Source organism: Protopterus annectens, chromosome 5.part0 (assembly GCF_019279795.1).
Source record: "Protopterus annectens isolate FY-2018-M chromosome 5.part0, PAN1.0, whole genome shotgun sequence".
Classification (NCBI taxonomy): Eukaryota; Metazoa; Chordata; order Ceratodontiformes; family Protopteridae; genus Protopterus; species Protopterus annectens.
Window position 1 is genome coordinate 993,997,450 of NC_056735.1, and position 16,554 is coordinate 994,014,003.

Sequence of the window (16,554 nt, forward strand, 5' to 3'; positions counted from 1 at the left end):
ACATAGTACAGTTTTGTAAGTTGAACTTACCATAAATAGTAGCTGTTTAAATTGTCACTGCTGCAGTAGCTGCTCCCTCCCTCCATCCCTGTTGTTTTTTAGAATGTTTTTTAGGTCAGGGCATGGACATTTATTTCATTTATTTTTATTGTTCTTAGTATTGCCTTTCAGGGCTCAGCCTCCCTCTCTCTGCTAGCAGGAAAGCTTTGAAGGGCGCGGTGCACAAACTTGTCTTTTAGTTAGCTCAACTCAACTTGCTTGACAGTTTGGGCACATGGAAGGTGCCCTGAAACTTTGGAAGATAACTGGCTGTAATTTCCTTGGCTGGATATAACCTATATAGCTAAGGCTACTGCAACAGTGATCATTCGAACATCTACTGTTATGGTAAGTTCAACTTGCACAACTGTAGATGTTCTTCGTGTTTCACTGTTGCAGTCATTACATTTGGGTTATCTGCTTGCAGTAGCCTTCAGTTGGCCTGATTAACAAAGTCTTGGGTTCTGCTTTGGTTGCTGTCCCTTCTTCCATGTCGTCAGGGGTATAAAACATGCAGCCGACGCCGTTGCATCAGTCTTTCATGCTGTGCAGTGCCCGAAACAGTAGCAGTTTGCGAGTGCCGATCAGCCGACACCTGAAATTTTTGTTTTCGAGTTTCAGAACCGAAGTCTTCAACTAAAGCTAAGTACCCCGTTGGGGAAACGTTTTCTTGCTCCTTATTAATGTCAGTAAAAGTTAATAATTGCATTACTTGTGGAAAGCAAATACCTCATAAAGATTTTAAATCGTACTGTATTCCTTGCCTAGGCCCTGACCACGATGTACCTTGCTGTCGGTTTTGTGCTTTATTTAATCAGAGCACTATCCATCATCTGTATATTTTCACCTCTAAATATTTTGGTTCTCGGTTTACTTATCCAGAAATGTTGTTGGTTAGCCATCTGACTACTGGGATTTCAAAAAAACACAAAGATAAAGACAGAGGCAGGCCGCCGAGGTCCAAAACTGCCGACGTTTCTCCTAAGCCAGTCGCCAGTTTGCTGGTACTCAGTGAGGTGCTTTCACAAAACCTGATACCCGCTACTTCTGATTCGCAGGCCTCTACTGAGACCCATTTGGAGTCTGGTATGCCATTAGATGCTTAAACTATGGAACCCGCGGATGTCTCTACCTTGGATGGGTCCGGAGCCGCTGTGCAGGTGTATTCAGGCCTACGAACTTGCATATTAAACTGACGCCTCTTTCTTCATTTAGGCCTAAATCTCGAACCTTGCCTAAAAACCGACGCCTGTAGGCCACATGCTCAGGCCTCTATGCCTAAAAAGCAAATTATAAGAATGGCTGAAGATCTTATAACTCTAATCAAGGGAAGCCAACCTCCCTCTTCTAAGAGACCTCGGACTGAAGTTGTTTATGAATCTTCTGACCAGGATTCTGATTTTTCTGATTCTTCTGATGATCTGGATTTGCCCTTATCTACTTATGAGGATTCTGATGCAGAGGACTCTATTCCCTCTGTTTCCCCTCCAGAGGAGTTTTCTTTTGCTGAAACCTTACATACTCTAAGGGAGCATTCCACTGGGAAAGCCAGGATTTTTCTGATTCAAAAAAGATGCTTAGGGATTTCTTACTGCTGCCTCAGCATAGGCCTTTAGCTATTCCTCCTGTACTAGACTAGTTTGGCCCCTGATTCTTTGCCTCCTGCTCTCAGAAAACCTGACAGATATTAAAGGGTTCCTGATTCACACAAGTTCCTTTTTAAAAATCCTATTGTGGATCCAGAGACTATTTCACAGAGACCCAAGGGCATTAAGGCTTCTACTGCTAAAAATCCTACCCCCTTCTGTTAGAGACTTCCGAGCGCTGGATAGATGGGGTAAGAAGGTTTACACTTCTGCAACCTTAGCCATTAGGGCTTTAACTGCCAGTTTCATATGTTAAAATATCAGCAACATGTTATTGGATTGCTTAAACAGAAAATTATATTGATTCCTGACTGTGCAGAAATAAAGAATTACAGGATTTAATGCATTCTGCTGAACAGGTTGGAAAACATACTTTGCAATGTGGATTTGATTCATTAGAGGCCTCTTGCAGGGCTGCTGTTACTGGGTCTGTGCTCAGAAGGCATGCTTGGCTTAAGGAGCAATCTTTGCCTGATCTTGTTAAAGCTAAATTGTTGGATGCTCCCTTAAATCAGGACCGCCTGTTTGGCAACAAGGCTGAGGAAGTTCTTAAAAAGATGGATGATAAAGCTAAATCTATGCAAACTGTTAAAGATTTCTTACAAGTTCAGCCTCCTAGATTTAGTTGGCACTGGCCCTCTAAGAATCGGTCCTTTCCAGCCCTTTCCAGGTCTTCTCAAGCCAAACCCAGACACAGCAGAAACCCCAGGTTTCAGTCCCAGGGGACACACAAGACTAAACAGTGGAGGCTTTCTGCTCCCAAATTAGGGAGTAGTAAGACTCCCCCCTATGGAAAACTGTCTCAATGACTTGCTTTTAAAACTTTCAAGCACATCCCAACTGAATGCTCCTTTGGGCGGAAAGATTGGTCTGCAGGCCAAAAACTGGGAACTCATTACCCAGGACAAATGGGTTTTAAATATAGTGTCCCATGGATACAGATTTCACTTCCACACCTTACCAACACCAAGCGGGTGGCCAGATCTACCCCCAAATCAGTGGGCAGAGGCCCAAAATCAAGTACTCTCTCTCTTAAGCATGGGGGCTATTCAGTTGGTACCAGAAGAGGAAAAGGGACAAAGTTTCTATTTGAGACTTTTCCTGGTACCTAGAAAAGGCAATACATGGCATCCTATCTTGGACCTTTCTGCTCTAAATACCTTTCAGGTGATTCCAAAATTCAAGATGCTGACTCTTCACCAGCTGCTTCCTATGCTAGGCAAAGATGAATGGTTGGCAACACTAGACTTAAAAGAAGCATACCTGCACATCCCTATCAGGGAGTCTTGCAGAAGATACCTACGTTTCAAAGCAGGCTACATGCACTATCAGTTCTCTGCACTGCCTTTTGGTTTATCTACTGTGCCCAGGGTATTCACAAAGTGCCTAGTTCCAGTCATTGCATTCTGCAGGCAAAGAAATATTCAGATATACCCATGCCTGGACGATTGTCTAATTCAGGCAGAAAGCCAGGACATACTTTTGAATCATCTGGCCTTTGTTTGAAGGGTACTGACTTGTCTGGGGTACACCATAAACAAAAATAAATCACACCTGGTACCCTGTCAACAAGTTATATTCCTGGGAGCAAGCTTGAATACAACTTCCCAGATGGCTTTCCTCATGCCAGAGAAACGGACTCATTTGACAACCTACTTCAAACAAGTGGCCACAAAAACCCTTTTATCTGCAAGATATATACTGCAAGCCTTGGGGTTCATGTCCTCCTGCATTTTTCTAATTCCATATGCAAGGCTGCATATGAGGAAACTACAATGGTATCTCAAAAGCCTATGGTGTCAACATTCACAGGATCTAGAAGCTATGATTCCTATCATACCTTGCCTATGCCTAGAGTTCCTTTGATGGGCAGAGGCCTGCCACCAAAACAAGGGACTACCATTCACACTACCCCCTGCTACCCAATCCTTAACAGATGCATCAGACTATGCATTGAGGGGCTCACCTGGCAGGCAAGTGCATTCAGGGCAAATGGAACCCAAGTCAAATGCACCTACAAATAAATCAAAAGGAAATGTTAGCTGTACAGAATCCTCTGACAGCCTTCAAGGACCACATTCTTCCAGGACAACTAATGGTAAAGACGGACAACACCACGGTCATGTGGTACATAAACAAGCAGGGGGTGCACACTCTTAGCCCCTCTGCAGACTAGCCATGGCATTGTGGAACACAGCCTTGATCTACCAAGTGAATCTACAAGCTCAATTTCTGCCAGCAAAACTAAATACACTGGCAGATGGACTAAGCAGAAACCTCATGGACCTGACCCACATGAGTGGAAACTGGAACCAAGGATTTTCAACATGTTGACAAGCAAATGGGGGAGCCCAGATATAGACTTGTTTCTCTCCCCTCAGAACCATCAGTTGCACAAATTTTGCACAAGGATTCCTCACAAACTAGCTGGGAAAGTGGATGCTCTATCCTTCAGCTGGAAAAAAACTATCAGTTTATGCCTTTCCTCCTCTGCCTCTGCTCTTCAAGGTACTACTAAAGATCAAACAGGACAAGCCAAGGACGATTTTATTTGCACCAGACTGGCCACACCAGCACTGGTACCCCCTCCTGCGCAATGTGTCATGCTTGGCCTCATGGCACCTGCCTCAGACTCCTTCCCTGTTGTCTCAGCAGGAGAACCAGATTATGCACCCTCAGCTGCAAACCCTGAACTTAGCAGCCTGGCTAATTATCTAATCTCTTCTTTACCACCCCTCAGTAAATCAGTGATGGATATCATTTTAGAGGCAAGGAGGCCTAGTACTAGAAAATCTTATGCTGCAAAATGGAAAAGATTTTGTACCTGGAACCAATGTCAAGGGATGAGCGCAGCAGTGCCCAATTTACCTCAGATTCTACAATATTTGACTGAGATGCTTCGTAAAGGCTTGTCCTTTTCCTCCATCAAAGTTCATGCCTCAGCCATTTCAGCTCATTATAGCACAGAGCCTCCCCTCTTCTCTCACCTACTGCTCAAGCATTTCCTCAGAGGGGCCAAAAATTTAAGGCCACAGAGGAGAGCTGCAACTCCAGCCTGGGACCTTAACTTTGTCTTGGAGAAACTCACACTTCCTCCTTTTGAACCAGCTGCTACGGCAGATTTAAAATTCCTTTCCTGGAAAACAGCTTTCCTTTTAGCAATCACTTCTGCAAGAAGGGTATCTGAGTTACAGGCCCTTATGACAGTGGAGCTTTTCATCATCTTTCATGCGGACAGGGTGTCCCTCAGAACCAATACCTCCTTCATGCCCAAGGTGGTATCCAGTGTGGCTCTTAATCAGTCCATTCATTTGCCTACTTTCTTTTCTAACCCACAGAATAGAGGGGAATGGATACTGCAGTCCTTAGATGTGTACAGACAACTTGGATTCTACTTGGACAGGACTAAACCTCAAAGGAAATCTGAACAACTGCTGGTGGCATTTGCTGCAGGGACAGAGGGGAAAGCTATTTCAAAGCAAACCGTTTCAAAATGGATAGGCCACTGCATTCATTTCTGCTATAAGCACCATGGAAAACCTATCCCACAGGGCATCAGACCCCATTCAACCAGGGCTGCATCTATCTCTTCAGCCTTTCTCAGGGGTGTCCCTACAAGGGACATCCTAAAAGCTGCCACCTGGAGTTCTGTACATACTCGTTATCGTTTGCCAATTTTCTCTAAATCCAGAGCTGGTTTTGCCACTGCAGTATTGCAGGGCCTTATAACTGGTCCTAATTCTATTTAAATTCCTCCTCCCAACCTTAGCTTTGGGAATCTACCCAACTGTAATGACTGTAACAGTGAAACATGAAAAACATAGTACAGTTGTGTACACTTACCATAAATGTAGATGTTCGAGTGTATTCACTGTTGCAGTCCTGGTTACCCTCCCGCCAGCCACCTTTCATCTTTTGGCTATACCTCTACTCTGACTTACTATGCTCAAAAAGCATTTTGGTGTATTTGCTTTTTTGTTGGAGGTGTATCCTTGTATTATAGATTTAATTGCTTCCCATTAAGGGGGCACCTGACATCTGGGGCAAGAAAAACTGATGTAATGGCGTCGTTTGCATGTTTTATAACCCTGACGACCTGACATCATGGAAGAAGGGATAGCAACCAACGCAGGACCCAAGACTTTGTTAATCAGGCCGACTGAGGGCTACTGCAAGCAGATAACCCAAATGTAATAACTGCAACAGTGAATACACTTGTGTACACTTACCATAAATGTAGATGTTCAACTGTACTTTTCTGTATTCTTGCCTTTTTTGAAGGATTCTTCTCCTTCCTGAGAGTTCAGGTTCATGGTTGCTGGGTTTTCCCATTCCTCGATTTGGCATTTTTGAAGTTTATGATTTGGAGTATACTATTTTTAGTTGCAATCACCCCATCCTGCAAGATGTCTAAGCTGGGGACTGTTTGGCATTTGGGTCGGGCTGTCTTTAGGACTAACCCAAATTTTCTCTAAAAATAAAATGTCAGCATTGCCCTCTTACCAGTTCCTCCTCCCCCCTGTTTTCTTTCCTTGAACAGAATGCAGGGGAGTCATTCCTATCCTGTGTGTGCTCAATAAGGTTTTACCTGAAGAAGAGTGCTTGAAATCAGAAAAAGAAAAACTTCTTGCCTTTTTTGCTGTGGATAAGATGTATTTTGCAGTGGCTAAGTAAACCCTTTCCAAATGAATTGCTGTAGTTTTCCTGTAAGTTTCTAACCACCCATTGGAATATATTTCTTAAATCCCATTGAAAGTGTGGCCACATTCAGAACTTGTTTCAGGCATGTTTCCATGCAGATATTAATATTGTGACCACTTGATTTGTCAGTTCACATGTACTTCATGCATTTGTCCTCAATCCTGTATACAGTGTAGCTGGCATGCCTAACCTCCATTAAGTATCAGGCATGCAGTAGTGTGGGACCATCTCCATCCATCGATCCAGAACCCCTTTTTCCCATTTTTCCATATGGGGGGTTGGGCATCACTTCAACAGTGACAATCATCCAGAGCTAGGGTTTACACTACCGGGTGGCTAGACCTTCCACAGTAGTTCTTCCACACCACACACTCACACCTTTGGCCAGTTTAGAGTGTCTAGTCCACCTACTGCGTGTCTTTGGAATGTGGGAGGAAACTGGAGCACCTGGAGGAAACCCAAGCAAACATAGGGACAACATACAGACTCCGCACAGAAGGTACCCCAACTGAGAGTTGAACCAAGGAACCTCTTGTTATGAGGCGACAACACTGTCCCCAGTGCCACGTTGCCACCCTCTCCCTCCAAAAATGGAAGAGCCTGAAGGTGCCACTTGCTCTCATACTTTCTGATTACCTTCTCCAGTGCCTAGGCTACAAATCAAACATGGGTTATTACTGTCACACTCAGGGTATCACACCTGAGATGAATTTCTTTCATCAGTTTCTCAAACACAATCTGGTTATGATGAGAGACCCAATCACAATTGTCTCTGTCTTGCAACTTTTGGCATTGAAACTGTGCTGCTGTGCATTTGATAATTTCTCTGACCTTGATAAATGTCTCATCAAAATGTTCATCCCACCTTTTCCTTCAGGCATGTTTCATAGCTTTGTTTCATTTGCAAAGAGGCAGTTTTTTCTCTCAGCCCTTCTGAGGTGTTGGCCGGTAAAGATATTGCAGAGAACTGAACCCTTCAGTATTAGGCTTAAGCTTCCTGCATTCAGTGTAAATTTAATTTTAACTACCCTTTATGCCCTGTTGACCAGACCATTTTAACACAGATTTTAAACATAAGTGGTTGTTAGAGTGGATTGTCTGGTAGTTAAACAGTAACACTGCTTTTTCTAAATGTAATTTAGTCATTTGCTTTGCAATCCATTTGCTGCAGAACAAACTATATCATTTCCTCTTTCAGGGTTTGTGTTTGTTCTTCGCCTGCTTTGCTTTCCTTTTATGTAAGACACATTTCCTTTCCCTGCCAGTGATCCAGAGTTGAACAGAATAATGCTTGATATGATTTGATTATATCTAAGTGGCCAGCACAGTGGCTCAATGGTTAAGGTTTTTGTTTCATGGTCCAAAATGTTTATGTGTTTTTACCATATTGTATTTGCTCACACTATCCAACAACAAGCTGGCTGTTCTGAATTGTCCACACACATGTTGCAATTGCCCTTTTCTTTGAAAACTAGGGTCATGTTTGAACATGATTTTGTAGTGGCTACAGTTCACTTACTTACTAGCAAATAAAAATGTACACATTTCTTAGTTGTGAATTTGTAATCACAAAGGTGCCTGCACTGAACTTTACCGTACTGCTTTATAGGTCCAGATTTTCTCAGCACCCATACCTCTAGTATTCATAATTTGGAGTTTATAATGTTAGTCCTTTTTCTCCCCTGCCTGCCTCCTTTTATGATATTCTAGTGTAGAGTTATTGTCATGGAATGCAAGACAACGATTAGTGATAAAACAATATAGTGCTGTGTTATTTGCATGTAGAATGAATTTATTCATTGTCACACCACTTGACCAATTTCTTTACCAGCCTGAAGAGACTTGTTTCACACTGGCTTCCTAGAGTATGCACTTGTTGGGAATACCAGTGCCAAGCTGCAGTGAAGATTGAATGTTTCAGTATAGCTCTACTACTGCTCTTCTGCCACAGCATGTTTGGAAATATAGTAATAGCTAGCAGTTGAAAAAAATTGAGTAAGCTACCTTTTACTGACTTGGGTCTGATTCTTGATAGATTTTAGCTGCATAGTAAACTGTGTGGCACACCCATCTCTCCAGAAGAGGGAGGCCATGGTTGCTTAATGGCATTACTTGATTATCAAAAGTAGAATTAAGAAATGTGGAACTATCATTTCCCTCTCTAGTACATCTGTTATGTGTGTTAGTCAACTGCATGAAGGCGTCTTGTAGTGTAAGTATACAGCTGTGTGTGTGCGCCTGCACGTTCATGAATGTGTAAGCATGTCTTCATACACTGATTCAAAACTATGAACACCAAATTCAAGTAGACAAGACTTTTTCTTGCTTTCTGTCTCTGCAGGATATTAAAGAAGTTCTTGGCTATGTTTTAATAGCAAACAACACTGCAAAGTACATTCCACTGGACAACTTGCTGATTATCAGAGGGATACATCTCTATGATGGCAAGTTTGCACTGGCTATTCTAAACAACTCTGATCCAAGCAGAACTACAGGGCTTTTGGAACTTCGAATGAAGAAACTTGCAGGTAAAGTTACTGGGAGATTTCTTGGACATGAGTTCTGAATAAAAGCATTAGTTGAATCTCACTGACCCTGTGATTAAAGTATTGTGCTGTGAACATGAAAAATCTGATGTTATGTAGTCCTATCTCGCTGTAATACTTGCTGGCTTGGTTCAGAGCCAATATTCGGCTCCTACTCGGCCAGTACTAAAGTTCGAGAGTTTTTACTGGCTCGAGGCTAACCCCTATCCCATGGTGCCTCACGACAATTCCCCAGATCTCGTTTGCCTTGAAAGCTTCGAGGTTGTCTCCTTACTGGCTCGTTGGCTAAGTAAAAGATTGATTTACTAAATCTGGCTTTTTTCTGCACCTTTTTTCCTTATCTTTGATTCCTTGTAGTTTCTAGCTTATTGTGTGATTGTACTGAGTGTTTGACTCCTATCCCCCCCCCCCCCCCCAAAGGATTGTATGGCCCATTTCAGTTAGAGGGCCGTAGTTTCCCGTTTAAGTTAGAGGGCCTTTCCTCCCTGTATGTTTCCTCAAAAAAAAATTTATAATAAACAAATAGAATCTTTCCTTTCTCTATCTTTACTGTTCTTGTTGTTATTGTAACCATAGATAGTAATTTAGTATAGTTAGTGTTGGTATCTTTCTAGGTAGCTTCTTAGTTTGTTCCTATTAGCATGTCTAAGGAAAAGGACAAGAGAACACAAGGACCATCGCCCTTCGGGGTTTAAAAAATGTGATCAATGTTCACAAAAGATGTCTTTTGACAGTCGCACTAGTTGTGTGTACTGCTTAGACGAAGCATTTGCAAGAGCCCTGTACTTTTTGCCATGCCTTCAGTACTAGGGTTTTGAACGAGAGGAAACGAAAATTGATAGATAGGGTCTTATGACCAGTTCCTTCCAGGAACAGCTGGAACTTGGTCAGACAGCTTCTAAGACTTCTAAACAAAAATCTTCAGCTCCAGTTTAGGAAACGTTGAAAAAGTCCAAAGCGTCAGAGCCAAGGAGTTCTGGCTCTGATTCCACTTCTTCTCTATCGGTACCGTTGGACTCTTCGGTGCCGAGGCAACCTTTGGTACAGAGACAATTACCTGACATTGACCCTGTCTCACCTACCTTGAGATCTCTAGTTTTGGAGTGGAGGAGATCTCCTTCTGTCTCCACCTGATCCTCCAGGACACTCTCAGATGAGGACATCGAGCGGGTGGTGAAAAGGTTGCTTTCTGACCCAGCTCTGGCAAGAAAATTGGCGCCTCCAGACCCAAAAGCTTTGGAGCCGACCCTTTTGCAAACCACTGCTCCTCTTCCGACTGCTTCGCTCTCGGAGCCAATCATTTCAGGTTCTTCGATGTTGGATCCATTGGTTCTGAGGATTCTCCCTGCTTCCTCGGAACTGATAACTCTATCCTCAGTGGCTCAGTCAGGAGCCGAGAGATATGGGAGCCGACGCTCTGAAGTCAACTCAGAGGGGTATAGTCACTTTGGGTTTTCTTCCGAACCTACCGTCCCTCTCGGCACTTCGGATCGACTCAGCTCGGTTCTCACATCTGCTTCAGAGCCATTTCCCCTTGCTCGGAGCCGACCATCTGTCTCCTCGGAGCAGAGGTGGTCTTCTGAAAAGGGAGGAAAGGCTTTCGAAGCAATAGAGAAGGCTTTATCCTCTGCAAAAGCCATACCTTTGGAACCTATGTCCCATCAGCAGCCGGCAGCAACCTCTTCTCCCCTGCCCACCCCCACAGCGTAGGGAACCAGAGATTCAAGGAGCCCCCATTGGAGGTGCCCCCTCTTCCGAGACCTCCCCAGATTATACCACTGGAGAGCTCCCTCGGAAGAGATTTTGTAAGAGGAAGCATGTTGACTCACCTGAGTCTGTCACGTCTGACACTGATTTGGAGGAATCAGAAGGGTCCCCTAGATCCCCCTCTGGGGATGTCTCTTTTTCTGACGTCCTAGAAATCCTTAAACAGAAGGGTGATTGGAAGACCTCTAACCCTGCTGAGGATGAATCACTGTATCTTGAGGACTTTGGTTCCCGACCTTCCACCTCCTGGGTGACAACTCCTTATGAACAACTCTTAGGGATCATATTGCAGAAAGTCTGGACCTGCCCAGACACAGTGGAACCTGTCCTGTGGAGGCCAAACAAATTCATGACTGCACCAGAAGATAAGTCCTTTCTTTCCAAAGGAGTTCCCATTGACGCTATGGTAGCAGTGGCCACCAAGAAGGAGTTGTCCGAAACATCTTCTAATATCCATCCTCCTAACAAGGAGTCCAGGACAATGGATAGGTATGGGAAGCGTATCTTCTCTTCAGCAGCATTTACTCTAAGATTGCTGAATTACCTTACCCATTTTACTCGATCAGAGGGATCTCCTGAAGGAGTTGGGAGATACCCTTCAGGATTCAGTAGCTCCAGGATCCACGGATAAGGTTTCTGCACAGCTCTCCACCCTTACGTTGATAGCTAACTCCTCCATGAGGCTGATATCGTATGCAGCAGATGGAGCGAGTAGGGCAGCCGCAGCAGGAATCTCTCTCAGGCGACATTCTTGGATGCATCTTTGCAACTTCACGGAATCCTTTAAGTCTTCCTTCACCAACCTCCCTTTGATGGTTCATCTCTTTTTGGACCTTAGGTGATAGAGACCTTGACCAGTGCGAGCAGGAAGGGAAAACCTTATCTGTTGTCGGAGTCCGTTTCTCCCTTCTGTCTAGACCCTATCCCAAGGGTAATGCAGGAGGGAAAATGTGGTTTCGTAAATCCCAAAAAGGTTTCCCTCAGGCACAAGGTCAACCCTCTGCTAGAGGCAGAGGGGGAGGATATAATGGAAGATGCCGTCCTCATGGCAGAGGAGGTCCGCAACACCAGGGAGATGGAGAAACCTTCTCTGATCGTCCCTTCCATCGCCTCTGAGGGGTTGCCTGACTGTCCGTCTCTGGAGGCAGTCAGGGGTCATCTGTCGCTGTACCCAAGCACCTGGCTAAACATTTCACAAGATCTTTGGGTACAGATCATAATATCCAGAGGTTATCTGATCCCCTTTGTTTTCAATCCCCCAGTAAACCGGTCTCTACCAGACGTGCCACCCATTCAACTAGACTGTGCAACATCAGAGGTCATCTCGTTGCTGTAAAAAAGAGTCATCCAAGAAGTCCCCACAGAGCAAATTGGATCCGGAATTTACTCTTCTTTTTAGTTCCAAAAAAGACAGGGGACTGGAGACCAATTCTAGATCTCAGCAGACTCAACAAGTCTGTAAAAAAATTGAAGTTCCAAATGTCACTCTGCAATCGATATTTCCCTTTATTGGGAAAGACAATTGGATGTGCTCAATACATCTTCAGGATGCGTACTACCACATCAAAATGGCCAGGCACTCCAGAAGGCACTTTTGCTTACGGCTGGGAGCCAGTCATTTTCAGTTTCGAACACTGCCCTTTGGCCTCACTACAACCTCCAGAATGTTCACCAAATGCATGACAGTGGTAACGGCTCACCTGAGACGTCAAGGATTCCAGGTGTTTCTGTACCTAGACAACTGGCTTCTCACTGCTACCACCAAGCATCAAATCATCAGAACCAGGGACGAGACTCTATCCTTGTGCGCCAGTTTAGGCATCACAGTCAACCTAAAAAAATCAGCCTTATCTCCATCACAGCACATTGTGTTCTTGGGCTCAGAAATAGACTCAACCACCATGTCAGCAAGACTAACACCAGAAAGAGTAGAATCATTACACAACCAAGTCAGATCTTGCTAAACAGTCACAAAGTTCAGGCCAGGGTAGTCCTTCAAGTCCTAGGGACTATGGCTTCCTCCATTCTATTAGTTCCTCTAGCCCATCTGCACATGAGGGTACATCAGTGGCTGCTATTTGCCCAATGGTCAATGAAGGAACTTCCCCTGTCTCATCAGATTCTTATCACAAACACCTGCAAGAAGGATCTGACATGGTGGTTGCATACGGAACAACTTCTCTTAGGTCGTCCACCTGTTCCTTCTCAAGAAAAGGCAGTTTTGACCACGGACACCTACCAGATAGGGTGGGGGGGCATTATTTGGGAATGACAGTCCAAAGTACTTGGCAGAACCACGAGAACCACTTGCACATCAGTGTTTTGTAGATGAGAGCAGTGTTATATGCGTTTCAAGCACTTCACAGCTCTCTTCCTACTGGGACAATTGCGATTCAGTCAGATAGCATGTCTTTTGTGTGGTATATAAACAAGCAAGGTGGAACCAAATCTTACCCGCTCTGCCGAGAGGCCTTCAGAGTTCGGGATTGGGTGATGGACACTCAACGCTTTCTGGTAGCAATGCACATTTCAGGGAAGTCTAGTGTGATAGCAGACAAACTCAGTCGAGCAATTCTGATGCCTCACGAGTGGTCCCTGAATGCAGAAGTTGCGAAAGAGATCTTTCACAGATGGGGCCAGCCTTGCTGCGACCTATTCGCCACACACCTGAACACCAAATGCAGCAACTACTTTGCCCTAATTCCCCATCTGGGGATGTCACCCAGGGATGCTGTAGTTTACGATTGGCCCCCGGGACTTCTTTATGCCTTCCCACCTTTTCCTCTCATTCCGAAGGTAATACAGAAAGCAAAACAGTTGAAGAGTACCCTGATCCTCATTGCTCCTTACTGGCCACGCCAAATCTAATTTCCCTTTCTGTGGCCCTACCTATTGGAGGAACCATGGATTCTGGAACCATCTCCAGATCTACTGATTCATAAATTGGGGCAGTTACACCCGTCCATCCACATCCTAAAATTGACAGCATGGCTGCTCCAGTTCCACGAATAGCCAGGTGGGTTTCCCTCTCACCTTCTGTCAAACACATTCTGATTTCCTCCCACAAGCCTTCCACTAGGAAGTTATACTCCAGCAAATGGAAAAGGTTCTCCATTTGGGCTGTAAACCAAGGCTTAGACCCCTATACAGCTCCTATAGAATCTATTTTGTCCTTCCTTGCGTCCATCTTTCATGAAGAGGCTGCAGCCGCTACAGTTAGAGTCCAATAAGCTGCCATCTTTAATTACCATTTTGGATTCATGGGAAATCCCATCATGTCCCACTCTTTGTGCAAAACCTTTTTGAAGCTAGTTCTCCTTCTCAGGCCTCCAATCAAACAGCCACCAGAACCCTGGGACCTAAAATTAGTTCTCATATCCTTAATTTCTTCACCCTTTGAACCATATTCTTCATCGGATCTGAAATTATTATCCTGGAAAACACTATTCTTAGTAGCCATAACCTCTGCTAGGAGAGTCTCAGTACTGCAAGTTCTTACTATTCGACCCCCTTACATTGTTTTCCACAAGGATAGAGTCGCACCTAGGACTAACCCTTCTTTTCTTACTAAAGTATGGTCAGAACATAATCTTAACACTTCTGTTGAGCTACCGGTGTTTTTTCCAAATCATTCTAATAAATCTGAATACAGACCGCACCAATTAGATGCCCACAGAATTCTCAGGTTTTACCTACACAGGACTAAATGATTTAGAAAATCAGATCAATTATTTGTTTCCTTTTCGGACAAAAATAAAGGCTTGCCTGTTTCTAAGGTTACCCTTTCAAAATGGCTTTCAGATTGCATTTCCTTTGCTTATCAGACTGCTGGTAAACAGTCACCCAACAAAGTGAAAGGCCATTCTACAAGGGCAGTATCAACTTCATGTGCCTTTAGATCTAGGCTCCCAATTGATACTATTTGCGCAGCAGCTACTTGGGCAAGACCACATACCTTTGTCATTCATTACAGATTGGATTTGGCCTCCTGGGACAGGTCATCCTTTGGGTCCACTGTGCTGAAGCGTCTCTTTGCTTGAGCCACCTAGGATAAAGATGCTAGGGACGCTGTCCCATCCAGCAAGAATTACGTCGAGATAGGACTACATAACATAAAGAAATTATGTACTTACCATAACGTTCCATGTTTGTAGTCCATCTCGCCTACATTCTTGCATCCCTCCCTCCTGCCCCCTTCCTGTTCCTGGAGGATCTGGTGGACTATACTTAAGCTGTCTGACCTGGTTGTAGTTGTTGTCCACCTGCCATAGATAATGTTACACAATGATGTGAAGTTGTTCAATCTCGCCGTTTGTTCTTACACGTGGGTACAGAGCCGATCCATCAGCTCTGAGTCAGCCACTTTCCAAGCTCAAGATCTTTGAGTAGCTCGAGGCACAGTCCATATCCCATGATGCTCTCCTACCAACCCCAGATCTAGTTTGCAGCTGCAATGGATTGCACGATCTTCGGAGAAGCTCGGGCCAGTAATCTTTTTTTCCCTGTCTTTGGACAATTTTTTTCTATAGATATAGTTTATCATAGATTATTTAGACATATCACAGATATTTGTTGCATTTCAGTGAGTTAACTGCAGTGTTTATATTGTTGGAATAGTTGCTCTTAGGCCTTTGGCCTTTCTTTAGTTGGCGTTTTACTTGACAGGGCTCTGTCAGGTTGTTTCCCTATCGCCTTGTTATTTGTCACATAGTGTGCACAGTTAGATTTGTTGTTCAACTTGGTATTGATATTTTTCTTTCTGTTTAGGGATTTCAACTTTCTCCATATATATATATATATATATATATATATACACACTTAATATTATTAGATTGTTCAGGGATTGAACTTTCTTGATAATTCTTTTATTAGATATATCTTATCAGGGATCTGATAATTTGTGTTTGATTTTGTCATGTCTGAAAAACAGAAGTTGGGGTTTACGAGGTGTAACTGTGGACAGAAAATGTCCATTATCGATAATCATGTTTCTTGTGTGTATTGCTTGGGGCCGATACATTTACAAGAGGATTGCTCTATCTGCCAATCCTTCAGTGGCAGGGTTATGTTAGAAAGGTGAAGGAAGTTGGTGGATAGAGGGCTGTTAAAGCCAGATTTTCAGGAAGCATTGGACAAGACTGACCAGACCTCAAGTCCTTGAAGGGGTAGACGTCTTCAACGGTGTCCTCGGACCCCAGGTCCTCGGCTCTGAGCACCTCTGAAAAGACTCGGTCGCTGGCTTCTCAGTCTTGGGAGCCATGCACCAAACTCATATCTCGGAGCCAAATCCCAGTGTTGGAACTGGTGTTGGAAGTGTTGAAGTCTCCGATCCTGAGGTCGGTGGCTTCTTCGGCTCCTTTGACCCATTCTTCCAGAACCCTTTCGGACATCGATGTGGACCGTGTGGTGCAGAGGCTCTTAGAGAACCCGGCTCTGGCCAAATTGCTTTTGGCTTTGTCTCAACTGACTTCGAAGCCAGTGACCCTCCCTGTTACGAATTCTACTCCTCCTCCGAGGCTAGTCGAGCCTTCGGAGCCGGAAAGAGAAGATCTGATAGTTGTGGAACCCTCGGGGCTGAGGCCTGTTTCAGTGCCCTCGGCCCCGTCAACCTTGATTTCTTCGGTTCCGATCGAAGAATCTCGGAGCCGACACTCTCTTGTTGGTTCTGGGGGGAGAGTCGAACCGAGGCTTCGGTTCCAACTCTCCCTCTCGGGGCTTCGGCGCAGATGAGCTCGGCTCCGTCTTCTGGTTCGGAACCTGTGGCCTCTGCCCCGGGTGGTTGCCATCTTTCTCGGAACCTGCGGACTCCTTAGGCCGAGACACCAGTGCCTTCGATGCCATGAGGAGGGTCATGT

The 16,554-nt window shown here is 44.4% G+C and overlaps 1 protein-coding gene across 1 annotated transcript in view; it reads left to right on the top strand.

Moving 5' to 3' along the window:
- The window catches only part of ERBB2 (erb-b2 receptor tyrosine kinase 2), a 2,110,185-nt gene that overhangs the window by 274,114 nt on the left and 1,819,517 nt on the right, over positions 1-16,554 (top strand). The window contains exon 4 of the mRNA XM_044071955.1: positions 8,728-8,914. Coding sequence (XP_043927890.1) covers positions 8,728-8,914 — 187 coding nt within the window. The remainder of the gene's footprint in view (positions 1-8,727; positions 8,915-16,554) is intronic.